The sequence below is a fragment of the Oncorhynchus masou genome, chromosome 2 (assembly GCF_036934945.1).
Source record: "Oncorhynchus masou masou isolate Uvic2021 chromosome 2, UVic_Omas_1.1, whole genome shotgun sequence".
NCBI classification, from domain to species: domain Eukaryota; kingdom Metazoa; phylum Chordata; class Actinopteri; order Salmoniformes; family Salmonidae; genus Oncorhynchus; species Oncorhynchus masou.
Genome location: NC_088213.1, coordinates 40,999,133 through 41,024,849, shown reverse-complemented (window position 1 = coordinate 41,024,849; position 25,717 = coordinate 40,999,133). Strand labels below are relative to the sequence as shown.

General features: G+C 42.2%; 2 protein-coding genes across 5 annotated transcripts in view; one reads left to right on the top strand and one right to left on the bottom strand.

Annotated features, from left to right (window-relative positions):
• LOC135504947 (phosphorylase b kinase regulatory subunit beta-like) overlaps nt 1-4,772 on the bottom strand; it is a 65,523-nt gene extending 60,751 nt beyond the window's left edge. For 2 of the 3 annotated variants that reach the window (XM_064923912.1, XM_064923902.1), the window contains exon 1: nt 4,685-4,769. In XM_064923912.1, the coding sequence (XP_064779984.1) occupies nt 4,685-4,748 (64 nt within the window). In that variant the 5' untranslated portion in view covers nt 4,749-4,769. Of the gene's footprint in view, nt 1-1,734; nt 1,839-4,684 lie in introns of all 3 variants that reach the window. The other variant, XM_064923920.1, reaches the window with a different exon arrangement.
• Nucleotides 4,773-4,837: 65 nt separating this feature from the next.
• The window catches only part of LOC135504927 (T-cell immunomodulatory protein-like), a 139,724-nt gene continuing 118,844 nt past the window's right edge, over nt 4,838-25,717 (top strand). For both annotated transcript variants that reach the window (XM_064923877.1, XM_064923868.1), the window contains exons 1-7: nt 4,838-5,229; nt 5,648-5,732; nt 5,942-6,081; nt 6,222-6,273; nt 6,438-6,515; nt 6,728-6,822; nt 25,069-25,127. In XM_064923877.1, coding sequence (XP_064779949.1) covers nt 5,046-5,229; nt 5,648-5,732; nt 5,942-6,081; nt 6,222-6,273; nt 6,438-6,515; nt 6,728-6,822; nt 25,069-25,127 — 693 coding nt within the window. In that variant the 5' untranslated portion in view covers nt 4,838-5,045. The remainder of the gene's footprint in view (nt 5,230-5,647; nt 5,733-5,941; nt 6,082-6,221; nt 6,274-6,437; nt 6,516-6,727; nt 6,823-25,068; nt 25,128-25,717) is intronic.

Here is a 25,717-nt window from a genome sequence, read left to right as displayed (position 1 = left end):
CAAAATAATTCAGTATCAGCCATGTTTTTTGTGAATTCCATAAGAATTCAATGAACAGTCCTGGTCACACAAAACCCACAATGCATTGACGCATGCAATCACGACAAGGCCCCACTTCCAACTCACATTTAGTCACTGCAAATACCAAAACAAATCTCCAGCATGAAGTGTGATTTCCTACGCTGAGCACAAATTTAAAATATAATGGAACTTGCCATCATTTCTTCAGAGCAAAGTGAATTTCAGGGGAACCCCATCTGTTGGACCACTATTTCAGACACATTTTTACTTTGGAGTGATTTACATTTTAATGGGATCAATCTTTGGGTCAATACCTCAGGTACTGGGAAAAAAATAATTCTCCAAATTTCCAGTCAAATTACCATAATTTTCATCAGCTTTTAAGTGGCAGGGACAAAGCCATCGCTTTTTAAGATAACTCTGCAAAGGCAGTGCGAGGCTAATATGCAAATGAAAGGTTTTATTTAATTTCTACTGAATAGAAACACGGATTGAAGTATGTGGTTGCTTGGAAATATTGTGTGATTAATTTCACTGAGAGAGTTCAATATTTGTTAATACTAGGTTTAGTACTGTATACTGGTTAGTATAATTCTCTATTTCCATTAAACAGTATAATTATAATGGTTGTACTATCTTTGGTGGAAACCCTAGGGAGAGACTGTGAATCATAGTTGCAGCAAAAAAAGTGAATTATAACAACTTGGATCATTTTTAGATACAGTAGTGTATACCATATTTTACCTCACAAAATATACCCCATGAATTGAACGTAGCAGCTTATATCCACGATGGGTATATTGGTATAGCATCCAGACCAAGCCATGTAGACAGCATTAATAATAGTGTATCACAGCATATTTAGCATATCATACCATTCACCTGAAGAAAATTGAACACAGGAGGTTGGTGGTACCTTAATTTGGGAGGACAGGCGTGTGATAAATCCTGATGCGGAAAAGTTTCCATGTGTTTGATGCCATTCGGTCCGTTTTATTTTTTTAACCAGGTAAGTTCACTCATTTACAGCAACGACCTGGGGAATAGTTACAGGGAGGGATAAATGAGCCAATTGTAAGCTGGGGATGATTAGGTTATCACCCTTACTCTTGCGATAAGTGCCATTGGATCTTTTAGTGACCACAGAGAGTCAGGACACCTGTTCAACATCCCATCAGAAAGATGGCACCCTACACAGGGCTATCATTGACCTGGGGCATTGGGACATTTTTTTTACCAGAGGAAAGGGTGCCTACTACTGGCCCTCCAACACCACTTCCAGCAGCATCTGTTCTCCCATCCAGGGTTTGACCAGAACCAACCCTGCTTAGCTTCAGAAGCAAGCCAGCAGTGGGATGCAGGGTGGTATGCTGCTGGCCATCCTCCCCTCAGCAGCCTCCACTGAAACTGACATATGATACTAGGGTGGTATAGTAATACAAAACTCTGGCTGGCATGATTATTCATTGAAATGTATCATTTGGAGTGGTGTCATCCTGAGAATTTTCTCATATAATGATATACAAGAATTACACTCGATTGAATCAAAATTTAGTTCAACCAAATTTGAAAGCCTTTGGGTTTGGGTGTGCTTACCTACCTCAAAAAACAAAACAAAAAAAACATATTTTGCCAGTTAAGTTGATTAAGAACACATTCTCATTTACATCAACGACCTGGAGAATAGTTACATAAGCTTAATTCACTACTTACCATATCTTTTAAGTTTCCGAGGAGCTTTGGAAATCTCACATTCCGAAATGGCCATTTTCAAAAGGTGAGGTAAAGGGCAATCATCTCTGAGCTAAATTACAAATCTACAGCAATTCACAGGAGGGTTAGTAGAGCGGATTAAGAAGAAAAACAAAATCAATCAGAAATCACAGAGCAAGTTAATATTGGGTGGCTACAAAACAGACAAATGACAACACATTAATATGCCATGTAGCCTACAATGATCATTAAAAGATTAGCCTACTTGGAAATGATTTGTATGTTGGCATATGTTAAGTTAAGATGAGTTATGACGGTTTGAATTAGCCTAATGTCTGAATGTGTCTGTTTTCAAATACAGTCTGCTGTTGTGCTATCCCCAAAAAGTTTATAAATGTGTATACATATTTTCAGGCATTCATTCGTCAAACTATAATGTTTTTTTATGAGTGATAATTAACAAATTAAAACTATTATGATGATAAACTATTTCTTAAATAACCAACTATTGCGTGAGGCCTTTAAATTGACAGCAAGCTTGATTAACCATTGATCATAATCAAAATCAGTATACGAGCTTTATGACTCCAGATTGAAAACATGGACATAGGCAAAGCCCGCGAGTGATTACACCTCCCACCCCCCTTGCTCAAGGGCACATTAACAGATTTTTCACCCAGTCTGCTCGGGGATTCAAACCAGCGGCCTTTCGGTTACTGGCCCAATGCTCTTAACTGCTAGGCTACCCGCCATATTTGATTGTGTCTCAATATAATCAAGGTATGAAATTATTATTTTCCAATATAATCTCTTTCGGACTCCAGATGATTCACACCGACAAAAAAAACAGGTCGCGGCTGAATCTCGTTTCCTACCCCTGCACTGTCTATGTGAACAGGTTGCCATGTTGGCAAGTGTAATGGCAGTTAGCCTGATGAACATAGCCTACATGAGGGGAGGCCGGTGGGAGGAGCTACAGTGGGGAGAGCAAGTATTTGATAACCTGCAAAATCGGCAGTGTTTCCTACTTACAAAGCATGTAAAGGTCTGTAATTTTTATCATAGGTACACTTCAACTGTGAGAGACGGAATCTAAAACAAAAATCCAGAAAATCACATTGTATGATTTTTAAGTAATTAATTTGCATTTTATTGCATGGCATAAGTATTTGATCACCTACCAACCAGTAAGAATTCCGGCTCTCACAGACCTGTTAGTTTTTCTTTAAGAAGCCATCCTGTTCTCCACTCGTTACCTGTATAAAAGACACCTGTCCACACACTCAATCAAATAGACTCCAACCTCTCCACAATGGCCAAGCCCAGAGAGCTGTGCAAGGACATCAGGGTTAAATTGTAGACCTGCACAAGGCTGGGATGGGCTACAGTACAATAGGCAATCAGCTTGGTGAGAAGGCAACAACTGTTGGTGCAATTATTAGAAAATGGAAGAAGTTCGAGATGGCGGTCAATTACCCTCGGTCTGGGGCTCCATGCAAGATCTCACCTCGTGGGGCATCAATGATCATGAGGAAGGTGAGGGATCAGCCCAGAACTACACGGCAGGACCTGGTCAATGACCTGAAGAGAGCTGGGACCACAGTCTCAAAGAAAAGCATTAGTAACACACTACGCTGTCATGGATTAAAATCCTGCAGCGCACGCAAGGTCCCCCTGCTCAAGCCAGCGCATGTCCAGGGCCATCTGAAGTTTGCCAATGACCATCTGGATGATCCAGAGGAGGAATGGGAGAAGGTCATGTGGTCTGATGAGACAAAAATAGAGCTTTTTGGTCTAAACTCCACTCGCTGTGTTTGGAGGAAGAAGAACACCATCCCAACCGTGAAGCATGGAGGTGGAAACATCATTCTTTGGGGATGCTTATCTGCAAAGGGGACAGGACGACTGCACCGTATTGAGGGGAGGATGGATGGGCCCATGTACTGCGAGATCTTGGCCAACAATCTCCTTCCCTCAGTAAGAGCATTGAAGATGGGTCGTGGCTGGGTCTTCCAGCATGACAACGACCCAAAACACACAGCCAGGGCAACTAAGGAGTGGCTCCGTAAGAAGCATCTCAAGGTCCTGGAGTGGCCTAGCCAGTCTCCAGACCAGAACCCAATAGAAAATCTTTGGAGGGAGCTGAAAGTCCGTATTGCCCAGCGACAGCCCCAAAACCTGAAGGATCTGGAGAAGGTCTGTATGGAGGAGTGGGCCAAAATCCCTGCTGCAGTGTGAGCAAACCTGGTCAAGAACTACAGGAAACGTATGATCTCTGTAATTGCAAACACAGGTTTCTGTACCAAATATTAAGTTCTGCTTTTCTGATGTATCAAATACTTATGTCATGCAATAAAATGCAAATTAATTACTTAAAAATCATACAATGTGATTTTCTAGATTTTTGTTTTAGATTCTGTCTCTCACAGTTGAAGTGTACCTATGGTAAAAATTACAGACCTCTACATGCTTTGTAAGTAGGAAACACTGCCGATTTTGCAGGTTATCAAATACTTGTTCTCCCCACAGTATGAGTATATGAGGCTCACTGTAATGGCTGGAATGGTATTCAAATTGAGTTAACCACATAAACCACGTTTGACTCGGTTTCATTTATTCCATTCCAGCCATGACAATGAGCCCGTCCTCCTATTGCTCCTCCCACCAGCCTCCTTTGGCCTACATGTACATTCATTCTCGTTCAGTATAACATTGCTGTTTTATGTAGCCTAACACAAACAAGGGTAGAAGCAACACCTGATGTGAAGTTCCTAAAATAGCTTCAGTAGCTGCAAACGTATAAGCTTGACCTTTCATGCTCATGCAAGCCCGCTGTAGCAGGCAAGGAACTGATATAACGTTAATCTGTTTCGTTTGTTTTTCACTCAGTACATTCAGAGGTTTGCAGAAATACAACAAAAAGGCATGTTACAATAACACGCTGTCAAACCTGAACGCTTTTGTCTGGCTTTGATTTCCAGGAGTTTCCTGCCGACATCTCCCAAGCTTGACATGTTGGTTGGTTCTCTGTGTTTACCAAGTGACAGTACGTTGCGACACTGCAGTAAACTAGGAAGCGCTGAAGGTGTGACGTCACACCACCCCTTTAATGAACATGTCAAGAGTCTTTCTACCTCTTGTGCCAATTATGTTCTTTAACTTTATACATACGACTAAATAAGGCTAGATTTATTTTTCTTCAAGTGTCAAACCCCACTCGTTTAGGCTTAAGGCATTGCTTGCTGTCAATTAACCATCTGCCGTAAACCGAACACGCACTGCAATATTCCAGTTTGTGTTTGAATTGAACTATGAGGATGTGGATATTGTTTATCAATATTTTTACATTTACTGTGTATTTTGCAGGGAAGTATTCAGCATCTGCTCTTCAAGATGTAACAACTGACTTGTTCGGGTCTGAAAATCATGGCACTGTGGCTGCTTTTGGTGATTTCAACTCGGATAAACAGACAGATATTTTCATCATCAGAGAACGTGAGTAGCTAACGTTAGCTAGCTGGCTTTTCAATAGGATACATTTCGCGAGTGAATAATATAGAAACTTTAGCTAGATACTAGATGAGGATATTTGAATTATTGACATTTGCTGTGCATGTGTTCCAAAGATGCTAGCTAATCTAGCAGAGCAATGAAAACAGTGATGACGTAGAAATCTATTTTCTCTGCTTTGAAAAGCTGTTTGGTGTTCAATGCATTACCTACATTACAAGACACCGTAGCCTAGTAACTAGATTGAAACAAAAGCATAACATGGGTCTAGATCTCTCACCAATGAATATATTTCAGTGAATTAGTCACTGCATTGTTGATATGGTTTTGTGACTGCTGTGGTGACTTTGAAATTGAGTATTGTGTGCATTGTTTTTTATTGCATATTTCATTGAACTTTCAGAATCTGAGTTGGTGATATTCTTGGCTGATCTGAAAGCCCCATACTTCAAGCCAAAAGTACATATCACTAAAAAGGATTTGCCTGTGTAAGTTTCTGATCTTATTCTCTCAATTGTACTCGTGCACACATCACTTCTCACCTTGAAGCATCAATAATTCCACATTGTCCAGTCAAACTGTGGGTTAGGGTAGATTGACACAAGATGATTTTAGCTGTCACTGAGAAAAGCCTTATGCTATTCTTTACTGGCTTATGTCAACAGCTGGCACTCAGTAAACATCTTTCCTCTCTCAGCAATTGTATCATAACCGGTGTTGTTCCCGGAGACTACGATGGAGATTCTCAGATGGATGTGCTTCTTACAGTTAAACTCAAGACCAAGGCCACCTCAGACACAATGGTTGTTGTATTCTGGGGAAACAACCAAACCCTGGGTAAATTGTTGCTTTATTAGGCCTAGATTCAGGCTTATGGAATACAAAGAAATAATGTACTCTAATACAGTCAGAAAAATGACTTCTGTTCACTGTTATTAAATAGCCAACTGATTAACATCTCTTATCTGGTTTTGCAGATGAACAAGTTGACCTTAATAAGACATTTGTGGACCAACCTCTGATAATGGAGTAGGTTATGCATGAACATTTTTTTATTTTACAAATCACCTGTAGGAGTTGTTTTCTATGATGAGTTTCCATGTAAGCAATATTGTTTTCCTAAACTTAGTCCTATGATCTTTCTCATGAGTTGGGAGTTTTGACGGTTTTATAAATGAAATTATCTTACGCAGCTTCAATGGGGACATGATTCCAGACATCTTTGGGATTTCTGCTGATTTCTCCACTGAAGTCTGCTATCTTACTGGAAGGTAAGGTGGAGATTTGAAAAGTGACTCAATGCTTTGCAGTCCCCATAGACATTGTTTTATTTTACATTATTCTCCATGTCTTGACAACTCAATTGCAATTGAAATATTGTAGATGTATGTAGTGTTAAAAATAGTACCTTTTGTTGTTCTGTGTTTTTTCAGAATGTCTGCTGAGCACATGAATCATGTTGTGTTGTGTTCTTTCCTCACAGGAACGCAGTGTGGCAGCCAGCTCTTAGTTCACCTGTCAAGATACGTATTCCTCATTCCAATGCTTTCATCGACCTAAATAAGGATTTCACCGCCGGTGAGTAGACAAATATCTTAAATGGGTTATTGGAACCTTGCATTGCCAGACTCAGTAATCTGGTATTACAGACAGGCTGGATGGAAGCTAATTTGGAACCATACCAGATTAGATTGTTTTACATGGTGTGTGTAGTGCTGGTGTGCAATATCTTTTCAATTTCTTCAGCAAGATTGGAGTCTATAGACTCACTTTCTACAATGAAACATATGGACAGTGGTGCATGGCAATCTAATGGCTGTGTAATCAGTCTCTTTAGCATTAGAGTCAAGATTAGTCGGTTCATTCTGCGTAATTGGGCACTCTTCTGGAGCTTGGTAAGTAGATGCTTGTATAAATGGTCAAAGTCAGCATTTCACATACTGTATACAAAAGCAGGGAATTTGAGTCTGTTCTTGGCAGCCCATCCTCTTCTCTTCATATCTTTTTGAATTGATATGATGTAGTAACTTGGTAAAGATTTCCCGTCTGTATTGGGATAAGTATGTGGGTTACCTTGTGGTATTCAAACCTTGGAGAGAATGTTGGCATACTAGGGCCGGTATCACAATATTCTTTTCCATCGCAAAAATGAAAACACGAAGCAGACCAAACTCGAAGCACTCCAAACATTGTGTGCTATAGCTTGGAAGAAAAAAATACTCTGGATGACAACATAATGTTTGTTTCCAACATTAGGGCTGTTTTCCTAAAGAAGTTAAATCCGGTTTGTGTTTTCTTTCCTTGCCACGACACTAATGAGTATCGCGGTACTGGTATCGTCCCGGCCTGATGGCCTACTCCACAAGTTTCCTGAGACAGCTGGGTAGATGATCTGTCAAGGCAATTATCCCTTTTTTTTCTATTGTTATCGATCCAGCAACCTTTCGATTACTGGCCCAATGCTCTAACCACTCGGCTACCACTAACCACAAGATGAACCTGAGGCGACTTATGATTGTTAGAAGAAATGACAGTCTCTCTCACTTGATTAGAATATTCCACGACAAAACCAGAAATGATTCTGCATACATTTTTTTTTAACAACAACAATGCTTCTAACATGCAAAATGTGACACAGTGATTCAAAACAGGCCAAACATCAAAATATGCCTTTTAAAATCATCCAGTTCTGCAATGAGTCAATCCCTTTATGAAGTCCCACTCCAGTAACCTTGATGATGCAAATCTATTTCCCTTACATTACACCAACAATCAACTTCTCTCGAACCAAAAAAATGATTCCTAATTGGATACTGCGGGGAGCGTTGCAAAGCCACGTTGCCTAGCGACAAGCCATATGATAGTATCGGTTCGGTGTTTTTGTGCATAATGAAATGTATAATTATTTGGCAATTACCACCTTTTTCTAATGAGTTCTCGCATTCCGATTCCCCGGCATAGCAAAACCATTATCGAGATCTGAAACTGATACCGACTCCAGGGAACCTCCACACTGTAGTAAGATATAACAGAGCAAAATACAATTACATGTAAAAATCCCTCAAGATTGTTATGTGATGCTAGAGGCTTATTAGAGCTCGTTGTCACGTTAAGCATCTTTTGCTCATCTTATTTTGTCAGTGCTGACTCGGTGATCTTGGTAGCAGTAGAACCACTTAAGTGTGTCAGAATTAGCCATTTCGGAGCATTTTTACAGGGATACTTAACCCGTCTGTAGTAATCACAAGCTGCTCATCTTAATAAACTACCAGAACATAGATCAGATAGGGGATGAGGAGGAGTGAACAGAAAACACCAGAAGTGGAAGAGAGGTGAGACATGATACAGACTGGTCATGTGATATACTGTAGAGGGGGACAGCGGCTGCTCGGCAGTCCAATTTACAGCTTAAATGAGGCCTTGACATTGAACAGGAAGCAATTTCAGATCTCTTAAAAGGAGTCGTGGGTAGAGGGTCACTGGATGCACCTCGGCCGTGTATGTTTACAGCTTTAAACACAACTAAAATTGGAGTCGCAACACAGGGTTGACCCTCCTCTGATCATCCCCGAATAGGGCGCATGATAATAAAATACCTCTCTGTGATGCTGCTGACCAGGCCACATAGATAGCAAGTGGTGGTCCAAACCATATGAGGTCAAATCAAATTTATTTATATAGCCCTTCGTACATCAGCTGATATCTCAAAGTGCTGTACAGAAACCCAGCCTAAAACCCCAAACAGCAAGCAATGCAGGTGTAGAAGCACAGTGGCTAGGAAAAACAAACTAGAAAGGCCAAAACCTAGGAAGAAACCTAGAGAGGAACCAGGCTATGTGGGGTGGCCAGTCCTCTTCTGGCTGTGCCGGGTAGAGATTATAACAGAACATGGCTAAGATGTTCAAATTTTCATAAATGACCAGCATGGTCAAATAATAATAATCACAGGCAGAACAGTTGAAACTGGAGCAGCAGCACGGCCAGGTGGACTGGGGACAGCAAGGAGTCATCATGTCAGGTAGTCCTGAGACATGGTCCTAGGGCTCAGGTCCTCCGAGAGAGAGAGAGAAAGAGAGAATTAAAGAGAGCATACTTAAATTCACACAGGACACCGGATAGGACAGGAGAAGTACTCCAGATATAACAAACTACTGCAGCATAAATACTGGAGGCTGAGACAGGAGGGGTCAGGAGACACTGTGGCCCCATCCGATGACACCCCCGGACAGGTCCAAACAGGAAGGATATAACCACTTTGCCAAAGCACAGATCCCACACCACTAGAGGGATATCTTCAAGCACCAACTTACCATCCTGAGACAAGGCCGAGTATAGCCCGCAAAGATCTCCGCCACGGCACAACCCAAGGGGGGGCGCCAACCCAGACAGGAAGATCACATCAGTGACTCAACCCACTCAAGTGACGCACCCCTCCTAGGGACGGTATGAAAGAGCCCTAGTAAGCCAGTGACTCAGCCCTGTAATAGGGTTAGAGGCAGAGAATCCCAGTGGAAAGAGAGGAACCGGCCAGGCAGAGACAGCAAGGGCGGTTCGTTGCTCCAGAGCCTTTCCGTTCACCTTCACACTCCTGGGCCAGACTCCACTCATTCAAATGACCCACTGAAGAGATGAGTCTTCAGTAAAGACTTAAAGGTTGAGACCGAGTTTGCGTCTCTCATATGGCTTGGCAGACCATTCCATAAAAATGGAGCTCTATAGGAGAAAGCCCTGCCTTCAGCTGTTTGCTTAGAAATTCTAGGGGCAATTAGGAGGCCTGCGTCTTGTGACCGTAGTGTACGTGTAAGTATGTACGGCAGGACCAAATCAGAGAGAGAGGCTGGAGCAAGTCCATGTAATGCTTTGTAGGTTAGCAGTAAAACCTTGAAATCAGCCCTTGCCTTTACAGGAAGCCAGTGTAGGGAGGCTAGCACTGGAGTAATATGGTTCTAGTCAGGATTCTAGCAGCCGTATTTAGAAGTTTATTTAGTGCTTTAGCCGGAAAGTAGAGCATTGCAGTAGTCTAACCCAGAAGTGACAAATCATTTTTGGACATGTATGTAGATGGAAAAAAGCTGTCCTTGAAACAGTCTTGATATGTTCTTCAAAAGAGAGATCAGGGTCCAGAGTAACGCCAAGGTCCTTCACAGTTTTATTTGAGACGACTGTACAACCATTAAGATTGATTGTCAGATTCAACAGAAGATCTATTTGTTTTTGGGACCTAGAACAAGCATCTCTGTTTTGTCCGAGTTTAAAAGTAGAAAGTTTGCAGCCATCCACTTCCTTATGTCTGAAACACATGCTTCTATCGAGGGCAATTTTGGGGCTTCACCATGTTTCATTGAAATGTACAGCTGTGTGTCATCCGCATAGCAGTGAAAGTTAACATTATGTTTTCGAATTTACATCCCCAAGAGGTAAAATATATAGTGAAAACAATAGTGGTCCTAAAACGGAACCTTGAGGAACACTGAAATGTACAGTTGCTTTGTCAGAGGACAAACCATTCAGAGACAAACTGATATCTTTCCGACAGATAAGATCAGTCCAGAATTTGTCCGTGTAGTCCATTTTGGGTTTCCAATCTCTCCAAAAGAATGTGGTGATCGATGGTATCAAAAGCAGCACTAAGGTCTAGGAGCACAAGAACAGATGCAGAGCCTCGGTCTGAGGCCATTAAAGGGTCATTTACCACCTTCACAAGTGCAGTCTCAGTTCTATGATGGGGTCTAAAACCAGACTGAAGCATTTCGTATACATTGTTTGTCTTCAGGAATGCAGTGAGTTGCTGCGCAACAGCCTTTTCCAAACATTTTTGAGAGGAATGGAAGATTCGATATAGGCCGATTTTGTTTTTTTTATATTTTCTGGGTCAAGGTTTGGCTTTTCCAAGAGAGGTGAGTTTGGTACACATCCGGTGGATAGAGAGCTGTTTATTATGTTCAACATAGGAGGGCCAAGCACAGGAAGCAGCTCTTTCAGTAGTTTTGTTGGAATAGGGTCCAGTATGCAGCTTAAAGAGGTCCACTTAAAATGTTCAACACAAAAAACGATCTAACATGATTTTCCACTTACTATACCGACTGTCGTCGATTCGCCAATACAGTCTCTTCTGTACATCTTATGGGGCAGGTATTCCTAAACTGGGGTACGCCAAATAAAAACATGATTCACATTTTTTTTTAAATAAAAATAAATAAATAATACATCTTTTTTTCCCCCCACATTTTCAAACAGTCCATTTATATTTTCCAGCGGGGCTATACATTTGGGAGAGGTTTTTTCCTCGCCTGAGTAGCCTCGTTTCACTGCCAAAAATAAAATCATACCATCTAGTGTTCAGTGAAATAACAACACAATGTCAAATACAGATAGCCTAGTAAAATAATTAACATCCAATCACATTAACCGTTACTCTCCCGTGGGTATTCCACCAATGGTCCATGTGTTGCCAAACATAGCTGCTGCTCATTCCGTTTGCTCTAAAATTGATAAATGGTTAAAAAAATAAGGCCCGTGTCCATAGAGACACATACAAGCTCTACTGGTAGTTATGCTATTACCAGCAGTAATACACCTGCACCTGTCGACGACGAGTTGTTCTGCTTCCACGAGCACATCCAATGCTAGCATCAGTAATTCTACATTTTGTTGTTTGCCCAGCTAGCATGGACACTGACAGTTGTGAATCTGATGCAGCTGAAGATCTACTGCCCACTTACACGGGAAAGCGCCGAACAACAGACAGAGACGCTGGACCATCGAAGAGGCGCAAATATGATGAGAACTACATTGATTTGGAGTTCAATTATATTGGGAGAAGTGCCTTTCCTCAGCCACAGTGTGTTTATATGTACAAAAGTACTATCTCACAACTTGATGAAACCTTCACTCTTGTGCAGCGATTGAGAAACAAAACATGCCAATTTGGAGAATAAGCCACATGAGTCTTTTGAGCGAGAATTAAGATGATCTTCGAGTAGTAAGACATGTATAACAGTGACAGATAACACTAATAAGAAGGGGCTAGAAGCGTCTTATATGGTGAGCTACCGAGTGGCCAGGACAGGCAAGCCCCATACTATCGTGGAGGACTTCATTCTTCCTGCTGCCGCAGATATGGCTGGGACAATGCTGGGGGAAAAGGCCCAAAAAACTATGCAGACAATGCCTTCATCAAACAACACTGTTTCACTACGCATCAGTGACATGGCAGGAGATGTTTGAATCAATGGCTGTTTCACATACAAGCCAGTGAATTCTATGCGTTTACAGCTGGATGAGTCAACAGACGTGGCGGGCCTGGCACAGCTGGTTTATGTCCGTTACGTTTATGGAGGTCAATTAAGGAAGACATCCTCTTCTGGAAACCAGGACAACAGGAGAGGATATTTTTAATATGTCACAGCTTTGTGACATCAAATGGACTTTGATGGTCAAGATGTGTTGGTATCTGTACTGATGGCGCAAAAGCCATGGCGGGGAGACGTATTGGAGGGATAACGCGTGTGCAAGCAGTTGCTCCCAACACCACGTGGGTACACTGCAGCATCAACCGATTGGCTCTTGCTGCCAAGTTCAAGCAAGGCCCCTGAACTCTCAAGTATTTTCTGCACTATGCAATGATATGGGCAATGACCTTAACCAGTGCACTTTTGTACGTTGTAAAAGCGTTACATGGTCATTGCCCATATCATTGCATAGTGCAGAAAATACACGAGAGTTCAGGGGCCTTGCTTGAACAAAGTTAACCAAGTTTTTTTTTAAATTGAGAGACGAGCTTAAAGTTTACTTTACTGACCATAATTTTCACTTGTCTGACCGCTTGCATGATGACGAGTTTCTCACACGACTGGCCTTTCTGGGTGATGTTTTTTTCTCACCTGAATGATCTAAATCAAGGGTTACAGGGACTCTCCACAACTATATTCAATGTGCGGGACAAAATTAAGGCTTTGATTAAGAAGTTGGAGCTCTTTTCTGTCTGCATTAACAAGGACAGCACATAGGTCTTTCCATCATTGTATGATTTTGTGTGTGCAAATGAACTCAAGCTTACAAACAATGTCAAATGTGATATAGCGACGCACCTGAGTGAGTTGGGTGCGCAAATACGCAGGCACCTTCCCGAAACAGATGACACAAACAACTGGATTCGTTATCCCTTTCCTGCCCTGCCTCCAGTCCACTTACCAATATCTGAACAAGAGAGCCTCATCAACATTTCAATTCTGTGAATATTGAATTTAATCAGAAGCCACTGCCAGATTTCTGGATAGGGCTGCGCTCAGAGTATCCTGCCCTGGAAAATTGAGCTGTTAAGACACTGATGCCCTTTGCAACCACGTACCTATGTGAGAGTGGATTCACTGCCCTCACTACCATGAAAACTAAATACAGGCACAGACTGTGTGGGAAATGATTTAAGACTGAGACTCTCTCCAACCCAACATTGCAGAGTTATGTGCATCCTTTCAAGCACACCCTTCTCATTAACCTGTGGTGATTTATTCATAATTTTTGATGAACAAATACAGTTTTATATGTATGATGGTTAAATAATGAGCAAAATTATTGATTATTATTTGTGCCCTGGTCCTATAAGAGCTCTTTGTCACTTCCCACATGCCTGGTTGTGACAAACTCACACTCATTTTTATGTTTAATAAATTAACGGTATAGTGTGTGTGTGTGTGTGTGTGTGTGTGTGTGTGTGTGTGTGTGTGTGTGTGTGTGTGTGTGTGTGTGTGTGTGTGTGTGTGTCGCAGGCTTACAATGATGGCAAAAAAACTACATTTTCAGTGGGCGTTGACCCTGGTGCTAGAGGGGGTACGCAGCTGGAGGTTGAATGTTTGAAGGGGTACAGGACTATAAAAAGTTTGGGAGCCACTGCTATGGGGTATTGGAAAACATGGGAACAACTTGACCTCTAGTGCAGGCGACACAGTCATGTCCCAGTCCCTCTCTCCCCATGCTTAGAGAGGCAGGCAGGTGAGGTGCAGTTGAAAGACACCGCTCTGATTCACCTAATTCTCCAATTCATTTCCTCCTGAAAAGCAGCATCCTCACTCCCACACTAAGCTCTTCACAGCTAAAACGCGGCTGCACCAGACACCCACTGCAGAAGACCATATAATTGTACATTTCTGTGCTGTTTTTAATCTGCAGCCATTTTCTCTACAGCGTTTCCACGGCGACAGGGCAGCCTCCTGGTTTGGGCGCGGCACTCTTGCCAGGCTCCTGCCAGCGTGACGTGTGCCCCGGGGCGCAGGTCTCTGCTTCTCTGTAGACCTAGGCAACAAACAACAAAAAAACTAGGACAGATGCTTTTGTCGACAGTCTCAAGATGAATATGAGAAACGGGCAGCGAGCAGTCATTCAAACGGACTGACTGGCTGAACCTGTCAGTTGTAACATTCCTGCTTGCATTTGACGAAGGTGGTCAACACCCACAGTGCCAATCCTTTACCCAGCACAGAAAGAAATCAAAATCCAAACTGTAACATAGCCTGTCTGTGATGTAGCAAAGAAGTCTAACCTTTAAGATACTCTCTCCAGGTGGGCTGGCGTGTCCAAAGGAGTATGGCTTTCTAATCCCTGAGCAGCTTAAATATGAATGATTATGTGCTGGTTAAATTGTCCCAGCTCAGTAAGCAAATACCCCAAAAAGATACCTGCCGTAGGTCAGACACGGCAACTTTCTCTGTGATCGTCTTAACATGGAACCGTACATTCTAGTGTTCTACACTTGCAGTGTTCGGTACTAATTTGAATAGTTACAGAGTGGAAACGAACACAGTGTGCTCGTGAGGGACCAGGCTTTGAGGTGCAATGTTTACGCTGAGTCTCTTCCCAGGAAGGCTGTCAGAGTATAAGACGTACAATCCATTTGTTTACATCAGTTTGTGTAGATAAATGAATGCATGAATAAATAAAGCATCTAATTTCTCACTGATGTACTGTATACAGTATGTCTGTGGCCTCTGGTTGTGCAGCTGTTTCCAATGCAATCCTCTTACGTGTAGTACTCTCCCCCTCCAGGCTTATGGTGGTGTATATTACCATAATACCAAACAGGGTTCATCCATATAGACCAAACACGCAGCAGTATCTGCCTGAAGCTTAATTGTTTGAATAAATAGTTTTTATTGAAAGATCTACCGTATGCATTCACTCAACGTGGAAAGATGTAACCGCTCTCTCTGTAAGTAAAATCTTTGTCAAACCCACACAGTTGTTCAGCTTTTTAAGTACCTTGAGGGGCGTCTGGAGCAAAGCCATGTTCACTACAGGAATCAAATAGGTTTGCAAGTACACACACATACACACTCTCTGACATGGGCACAATAACATTGCTCACATAGGCCTAACCATGTACGTAGGCTATACTCCACTGCAAGGGTGGGCTTCCTAAGCTTGTTACAGGACTTCAGTGAGCAGTTAAACTCCTGTTTTTGCTCCCCAGAATCAAGTGGCAGAGAAATGGAATCCAGTGTATGAGGAGTTGGTGTAATCCCCCATAATGCACCTACGTTGTTCCCTTTAATGGTTTTATGAGATTATTTCTCCTCAGAATAGCATCTTTCCATTTTCTGGTGCCGTTGTGTCATGTTTGTGAATGAGGTGCTTTGGGTTGAAGGCACACTGTGTATATGGACAGGAATTGGCTTATGGAGGATTTATTTATGGGATTTCACTTTTTTCCTGCCCTGAATTTCATGCTCTTCTCCATGCTATTTTTTTGCTTCATGTCGGAAGTTCACTTTGACTGAGTCTTTTGGGTTTGTCCCTAACTCGTTTAATTTCAGTTACACAAACGAGGTGAATGGGGAAAACATTGATACAATATGGTATTTTATTTTGGAGATTATTGCATGAAGAGTGTCGGCTTAGTCCAGCTCTCGTGCATTTTTCTCCGGCCTGTCTAGTTGTTGTTTTTTTCATTCCTTGAAAGCTACATACAATATCGTACAAATACCAACAATATGTTGAGGTTTTTGTATCTCAATGCTGTCATTGCATCTTTTAATGTCATGCCTAAATCCTCCTTTGGGCTTTGGCAAGTTTTAAATTGGTAGTTTCACGGTCTGATCACCTCCTCCCTGCAGAAGACAGAGCCACATTTCATTCAAGCTGGCCAGGCAGTCTGTATCTCTCCCTTCCCATCTTCTTTAATAGGACAATGGGCTGAGTGTTGGGTTACTGTCCTTGAGAGAGAATATATACTGTAGCCGTGTAGTGTGGCGAGTAAACCTCTAACCACTGAGTGTCCATGTCCTGTCTGTCCTTGCTCAAGCAGTAGTCATTGGAGCATAAATGTCTGGCATTTTCAGCAGCACAGAAATTATTCATTTGAATGATTCAAGTTAATGTAAATTTTTCATTTATTTTGATTTTCTGGCTGCATATTGTCTATCATCAGAATGGCTATTTGAATCATCGATTCGGCATGGCTGACGTTTCAAGCATTGCCTACCTGATGTACAGCAGGTCTGAAATTCAATTATTATAAAAAATAAATAATAATGTTTACCGGCACCTGAGAAAATAACAGATTTGAGCACTCCACTGTGAGGTGAAGGTCTCTTTCTAGTCTCATAGAGATGTACCCTGGATCCTCATGTCACACAGGGATCGACTCTGGGATATTGGCCTAGTTGTTTTTACCTCATGTTTAGACTGTATTGCTCCTGAATTCTATCTACGCCAGTACTGTTCTTCGAGGATTTTGTCGGTGCAGGGATTCAGTAGCTTGAAGCTACCATCCCTGCTTATCTCTGGAAGGCTCCCTATGTCTGGTGGTTGAGGTATCCATTTCACTGATGACTGACATGACATTTCCTTTATAATGTCAAAGGCTTCTTTCTCCCGTGCAACAGCAGAAATGTGGACTGGAGTAGGGAGGTACATTTTCATTTATTTTGATTTAACTAGGCAAGTCAGCGAAGAACAAATTCTTATTTAAAGTGACGGCCTACCCATCATTGTATAAGAACAGAATGCATGAAAACGCAATTGACAAACCGATGAGAACGGAATGGCCTATCTCAGGGCTCTGAATATTTAGCACCCGCACACAAGCACAATTATGGCTTAATTTTTCCCTCGTTATGGGCTGTCTAATTCAACCCATATTTCCCTTCTGAGTCCTCACTCGTACACAAATTGACATCCGGCCTCCAACCCCTGGGCAGATAAATGAGATCAAACTCACTTGGCCCTGCATGATCCCATCTCCTCTCCAGCCTGAGGGGTGAAGCGCTCGCCACCCACCCCGCCCTCTCTGTTCCCCTCAGTCTGTCACTGAGCAGGGAATTGGAGTCACAGCTTGTTTGCTGAGTAACCGTCTAACAAATATGCTGCTCAGGGGCATTAAAGCCTATGGAGAGAGGAGAGGGTTGCTTTTAGGCTCCCCATCTCAGCTAATGGGAGCGGGCGCAGCAGTGATAACTGCAGACAGGTGGGGCTTGGGAGGTGTCTGGATTCATCGGACACTAATGCAGAGGGGGCAGAGGAATGTCTTGTTTGGTTTACAGCATTGCTGGCAGGAGGCTTTGGGCTTTAGGCATTAACCACGGGTTTAAAGCAGGCAGGGTTTAACTAGCTCTAAATGCAGTTGGCCTGTTGCTGCAACTTTAACACTTGCATCATTCTGAAATGGGATGCTGTGATAATCTTGTAGATTGGTTATTACTGACTATGAAGCACTTTGTTTTCATACACACGGGTGTTATTGTTCTCATACCTTATGCACCATTCATGTAACTATCTTTGTCAAGACAACACATTAACTGTATTCCCCCCCCCCATTGGAAAACCAAAGAAAATATGTCACAACAAAGCCCTGGTTAATTTGACATCTTTTTGTTGGAAGACTGTCAGCAGTTTGATTCTTCCTCGTTAGGCCAAGCCTTGTTCTCTGTGTGAATGTGTTCTGTCTGGCATGGAGGAAACCTCTCAGGAGACTGCCTTCTTCTGACTCCAAGTACAACGCACCTCCATTTGAATAAATGAACAATGGTGGGAGAGAGAAGCCACCGAGTCTGCTCATTAACTACACCGCACCGCACCGCGCCTTGCGGAACCGCATGGCTTGTGTGAGAGAGGGTGTCAATGCCAGCCAGCTGTAGCACATGCTAGAGACAGTAGGGATGGCTGAGCATCTCACATACAGTGTGAGCATTGTGTGAAACTCGAGGTTGAGCTGTGGATGCACTATAATTATCTTCAAATGCGCTCACCCCCATTTGTCATCAGCTGCTGCTGTTTGTTTTCCCTTCATTTTCTCCAAACAGAATCTCTCTCCAATTAACAGTCCTTAGTGTCTGACCCAGAGAAGTATATCGAGCTTTAATCATCATTGTCAGTAGGAGAATGGAAGGAGGAGGAGATTTAATGTTTCATTGAGTTAGTCCCAAACTCATAATTTGGCCTGCTGGCATGACTCTGCTGCTCCTCCCTGTTGACTCTATGACAACCTAGTAGGAGTGCTTTCTAGCCTTTAGTGCTGGGCGATTCGTGTTTTTTGAGGTATGTTCGGTTTCTGATCGGTTATTGAAAAAATAATCACGGCTTTCAATTTCAGTTAAAAAAATTTGACACCAAATGCACTATGCATTGTGGGTTGAATGCTATGACAACACTAAATGAAACCGTTAATAAAAGTCCCGTGATGTTCTTGACTGCCCATTACTGCTTATCACTTAAACTATCATTAATTCACTTTACTTGAGTAAAATATTTTATTTGATGACTTTATTTCATTCCAAGTCATCTCATCTCTATAGAGCTGCTGCTTATGCTGTCTGACAAATTCAACATTTTAGTAGTTCTTCAAAGTAAGTAAGGCATACTTTATGACTGCTGAATTGCAACTATCAATCACTTAGAACATATGTCAAACTCATTCCAAGGAGGGCCTTGTGTCTGCGGGTTTTCGCTCAAACCTTGTACTTGATTGATGAATTAAGGTCAATAATTAGTAAGGAACTCCCTTCATCTGGTTGTCTAGGTCTTAAAAAAACGAAACGCCGCAGACATTCAGCTCTCCATGGAATGAGTTTGACACCCCTGACTTAGATGATGTATTTTCAACCTCACAAAGCAACTGCTTTCTATCCCTCTCGATCGCATGTCTCTCTTCTTTGTCTCCATGTCTGCTCCACACAGACCGGACAAGTTTTAAGCGGTCACGCAATTGATTTATGGTCATTGTACCACGTTTTCTGCGCTGAACTATGTCGAATATGGGCCTGTTGGAAACTAAACTCCCTACTACGTGCCACAATTCAGTCTTGATCTGATTTATCTCTACAGAAACTGCACATCGAGCACACATAATAGAAATTTAAATTTTAAAATGGAATTCAAATAATTGAACTGACCTCAGTCAATGTTAAAACTGAGAAAATAATAACCCACATTTTGGTTAATCGCTCAGCACTACTGGTCTTTAACTTTCAGCATGAACATAACTTTTTCCCCAACTCTGGATGTAACATTAATAGATTCAGAGAATCAATTTGAGGAGAATTTTCTTTGCAATCAGACACCGCAATACCCTGAAAACTCTGGGGTAATTTATTATGAGGTTAATCTGGAATTCCATTGATTAGTATTTAGCAAGAAATATTCTCACGCTACCTTACTCTTGCATCTCTATCATGCCAAAGACTGCAAACTGCAGTGGCAGACGGCCTGCGACTGACATAAAAACCCAATAACAGCCACCTCGACTCACAGTGAGTCTATTTATGGGTTTGCTTCCGTCTTCCAGCTCAAGCTATTGAACTATCCTTACCTGTTATCCTCAATCCTTAGCTGAAGGTTCCCGTCTAGGATTTACCCAGCAATAATGAAATGATGTCAGGCAGAAAAGAAGTGTGAGAGAAAGGGAAATCGATGCAGGTGGTTGGGGAGTGAGAGAATACCCCGCTCTATTATACACTGTGTCAAAGCCCCACTTCCACCTGGGTAGAGATCAGAACGGTGGCTCTGTTTATTTACAAGGTATTGTGATGCAGGGATATTGTGGCGCTTCATCCCTGCTCCCATTCTGTATAATGGAATTGTATAATGGAATTGAGGGCTAGTCAAACCATCAGCAGATACATTTTTTTAACCTTTATTTAACTAGGCAAGTCAGATGAGAGCAAATTATTATTTATAATGACGGCTTACCGGGGAACAGTGGGTGAACTGCCTTGTTCAGGGGCAGAACGACAGATGTTTAACTTATCAGCTCGGAGACTCGATCCAGCAACCTTTCGGTTACTGGCCCAACGCTCTAACCACTTGGCTACCTGCTGCCCCGATGCCTTAAATTGCTTTCAATCCCCCCAATCAAATCTGATTGAGAGGTTATGAATAACTCAAAGCATTCCTCTCCAATTACACACACAGGGCTAGTATTTTCTTTGAAAATAGGTCAAATTGAGGATCGATTTAGATAGACGCTATATTCCTTCTAGATTGGATCTGGAGATAATTTTACGGAGTCATCTGTATACCCAACATATAGAAGCCAACAACATTGATTTGCTTTGCTTTAGATTCTCCCCTCACCTTCTCAAGACCGTCTACAGCCGACTCTTCTTCTCATGCTGTTTGCCTGCCGTAGTTGCCGAAATGTACGCCACCTCTCTGTATCAGAGAAATGAACTCGTCGCTTTGTTGTCTCCTTCCTCCGCTCAGAAAGATGGGCAACAGGGAAGGTCAGTATAGAGTGTTGGAGAAGAAGACGGAATTCTCCAGAGTTGCCTCCTTTTCCCTTGAGCCCCCTATTCCCTTTCTGTGGGACTCCCTGTCTCCCAACATGTGTCCTGCTCCAAAGCAGAGCACGAGGAAGAGCATTCAAACCCATCGTATTGCCTGGTATTCCCAGCACTGAGATTATGGATGTGGGGGATGGAACTCCACACAGTGCTCTCGATTAAACACTCTCATTAGACTTCATTGAATATTGCTAACAAAACTGCGGAATGTTTCCACTTCTCAAACAAGAGGTCCCCTCCCTTTTGCTTTTTTATGTTTCTCATTGTAATCCATATTAGATAGATAATATGTGTGTAACACAGCAAGCCAGATGGATAAATATCTGTTTTTTTTGTAAATGTATGTTATGTAACTATGTTTGGGATCATGCTTTGCGCCTTTCTCCAAATCCGCTTGCATAGTCATTTCATGATTAATTGTCAATTCCATAGACACTATTCAATCAAGTAATTCCCATACCATGTCATGTTTAGCTGCTGCATAGCCATGTCTATGTAGACCTGTATGTGTGAAGTCTGTCGGGGCATGAATAGAATAATATTTTCTTTAATAGCTCTCTTTGGATGTACTTTTTATGGCAGGTTTCCCCTAAAGGTATAATCTAAAATGTGCTCGTTAATATATTAATCCTGGAGTTCTTTGAAATATGCATGCCATAATGGAGAGGTAGCATGCCAAGCAGGCCTTGAAAAACAAACAACCAACCACAGAGAAGAGGACAGAGGCTTTCGCCGTGCAATTAAGGAGGCAGTAAGACTGAAGTAAGACTTGATTTGAGCTGATTGAATGGGCTACATCAGGCTCCATGAAAAGGAGAGGTAAACTGATACCCACTCTCTGGATCTGTAATGGCGGGCTCAAATCTGACAATGCTTATCCTGCAAGTAACAATTAGCCTACCTCATCTGTGAACATATTTATGGCCTTGTGTGTTTTCTTAGATTATTCTATTCTTACGAGGAGAATATTAACTGAAACAAACATAATCACCCCTAATCCAAGAGAGGAGGTGGGAGAAACAATCAACTGATTAAGGATGAACACTTTGCAATTAAGATATTAGAAATCACTGTTGGGATTTGCTGCTTCGTAGGTTTTCATCCGCAGATGCACCTGATTTATTTTGTACTTCAATGCCACAGCTTGGAAGTCTTGGTGTAATAAAACAATATATTTTCTATTTTAAAGCTGCAATATGTAACTTATTCCAATTTTAGCAACTAGGAAATGGCGGAGCGATTTCTGCATAGTGCACCTTTTAATAATTAAGACTTTCTTTAATTAGCTTTGTGGTTGCAATCCTGCATCTAGACTGTGACATGACATATCACTTAGAGCCCAGAGCCTTTACGCACCTGAATTATGCATTCATTGGAGTCACGGGTTGAATATGCACAAGTCTGTTTCGAAGTCGATCCAATTGCCTGTACTGTGTATATCATCCTGCAAGTTTCTGCACCTTTTGTAATTTGTTTTGTATTTAAAGTCATGATGAATGGCTTTCCCAAATGAATTATTGTCGGGAACTCTGGCCCTAGGCAACAGCAGTGACTAGGGTCTGGGATGAATGACGGACTCTCTTGGTAACTTCGAAAAGGAAAAAAAAATGTCATTCAGGGGCGGAGCCTCAGACAGACAACTCTCCCAACAAATCACGAGGCGTGCTAGAACGTTGCGATCCGACCAAAGTTTGCCGGTATAAAGCAGTGATTTTAGTGAAGGTAGTTGATGCAAACTAGCCACTTGTGAAAGCTTGTGTAAGCCGGAACATTGATACGTTGAAGGGGGCAACCTGTCTGTCTATGGAGAAGTAATGAATAGGTAATAGGACTATTATTCATACATGGCATGAGAAAGGTGAAGACAAGCCACATAGTTCACTCTCATTATCACTGTGTAGAGGAGGAGAGTAATTACTGCCGTCTTCACAGACTTTGAATTAACCCAAGCTTTCACAACTGTCATAACACAGTCACTTCGATTATAAATACATTGGATCATTTCACCATGACATTTATTTTTATGTTCATCAGTACTTTTCCATGCGTAATGTAATTGATCGAATCATGTCATGATATTAGTATAATACAGGAAGGCACAATTTATAGTCCAATATTAACAAGTGGGGAAGGGGGGGGATTGGAGGGAAAGTGTTTTCAATTTTGCAATATTTAGCAATTGTAAAAGTCTGATAGCAGCAGTTCTGATGTGTGGGTGTGCTAAGATGGGGAGAATCAGAGCAGGTGGGCAGACCAGTTCAAGTGTTCAGCAGTCTGATGGCTTGTTGATAGAAACTGTCTCTGAGCCTGTTGGTATCAGACCTCATGTTCCGACACCATCTTCCCGACGGTAAGGGAATGAACAGCTCGTGGCTGGGGGGTGTGTGGGGTTTTTGATCATGCCGCGGGCCTTCCCTCTGCCACTGTTTCTAGTAGATGTCCTGGATGGGTGGGAGCACATCCCATTTATATTGTGTTATATTGACTACTATTGGGTTTTCCTGATATCTCTCTTGCTCAAGTAGCGGTGCCATTTGTAAAAAAATAAAAAATAATAGTAAATAAATAAATTAAAAAGTGTTATACACGTAGAACTGTGTAAAACCAAGTGACGGAAGAAGTTTTATACAGCCGTTTTTATTTTACTGGGCAGAGGTCCTTATAGAGCCACTGAAGTATGTCGTTACTGTGAACCAGGGAGAGGAGGAGGATGACGAGGAGAGGAGGAGTGTCCCGTGGGAGGCTGTAAGTGTTTACAGGATTTCTCAGTGATGTGGAGAGCTCCCCTGCCTCGTCCATGCCCCCTCTAATCAGACAGGCAGATACCCACCGCTAGCTGGGGAGAGCTTCCTTACAGCCTGATTTAATGAACCTGTTTACTCCTCATCAGCAGACTGCAGGGGGCTACACACTCCACATGGGCCACACGTCTGAAGATCACAGAGGGAGTGCGAGAGAGAGAGACTCATGGAAAGGGAGAATGCAGCTAAACTCTGTGGTTCCCTCAGCAGCACACTGTGAAATGTATAGTAGTGCCTGTCTCCAAAGGTCTCTATCTGTATGGATAACCTCTCCACCCCACTCCCTTCTGTATCTGCTACCCACAGTGGGACTATTGATCAAAGCAGCCTCTCTGTGGATGAGATTATCGCTCCCTTCCGTGAAAAGGGCATCTGCCTGCATGATGGCCGATTTTTAAAGGCCCATGTGGTGTGTGGAGTTTTCTTTGTGTGCCTTCCATTTTGCCACACTTAGGCTTATCACAGTTGGATGTTGGATTTCCATGGGCGGTATGAAGCAGACACTGCACGAGTGGAATAGGAATGTTGACTTAAGAGAAAAGGGCAGCACTCTACTCCAAAAATCTGTTTAATATCTCAATGGAATTGGAAGACACCATCCGAATTATCATGCTGTCTTTTACAGTGCACAGAACATAAGTGCTTTTCACTTATTATGACAAGCATATTTCTATAGGGAGAAGACACATTGGAACCTACGGGCATTTTTTTTTCTGCCACCCTGGTAATGTTAGAAGACGCGTTGAGAGGTTTAATTGCAAATGCAATTGGACAGTACAATGCAGGAGATGTGATGAATATGATGAACAAACCTACTAATTCAGTGGCCTTGTGGTTAGTTTGTGTCCGCCCTGAGGTTGGAAGTTTGAGAGTTAGATACCCGGCTGAGTCATACCACATACTGTAAAAATGGCACCCGATCCATCTCTGCTTGGCACTCAGAATTAATGCGATATATTATAGGTAAGGCCCTGCGATAGACTAGCATCCTGTCCAGGGGGTGTACTTGCACATCAAGCTGACTCACTCTACAGAAACAGGAGATAGGCTCCTGCTCCCATCATCCACAAGCAAAATCAACTTCTTCTTCTAGCTTCTGTTTCTATACTGTTTAGCTTCTGTTCTCTATTTTACACCTCTGCGAAAGTAACTGTAGGCCTCAGATGGTTCCATTTGTCTCTGGTTTTCTTTGGTTCTACTGGAGGAATGGCTTCCAGTGAATAATAACATACTTTCTCTCATATTTTCAGATTTGTTCCTCACAACCCAAGTTGGCAATGGTCTGGGCTTCGAGACGTGGATTAATAAGGTACGACAAAATCACATTTCTCTTTTATGTTGACTCGGTGTACAATGACAATCTACAGTCAGTGAAAACATGGGTAGAGTTTAGTTGGGGCAGCAGGAAGCCTAGTGGTTAAGAGCATTGGGCCAGTAACCAAAAGGTGGTTCGAATCCCCAAGCAGACGAGGTGAAAAATCTGCCGACGTGCCTTTGAGCAAGGCACATAATACAACATTGCTGCTGTAAATTGCTTGGATATTGCTTGGATAAGAGCATCTGCTAAACGACAAACATGTAAATGTCGTTGTTTCTCTCACAGTCATTTCAGAGAGACTTTCTTTTTGGTAGATTTTATTCAGCGCTTCCACTGATGTGGTAGTTTACATTCTGCAAGTGCATTGGTACAGTCAGTTCAGGTTTTTTAGGGTATTTAAAATTCAGGATGCAGAGGCTCACGAAGCACAGGCAGGGCACCCGCCTTTTGTGAAGAAGAAGAAGAGAGGAGGAGGGAAGGGTTGAGTTTGCAGGGATATGGAAATTGTGACTGAGGGAGGGATAGGAAGGAGGGCAAAATGGATGAAAATGGTGGGATAGGGGAGAAAGAGTTTCTTTGGT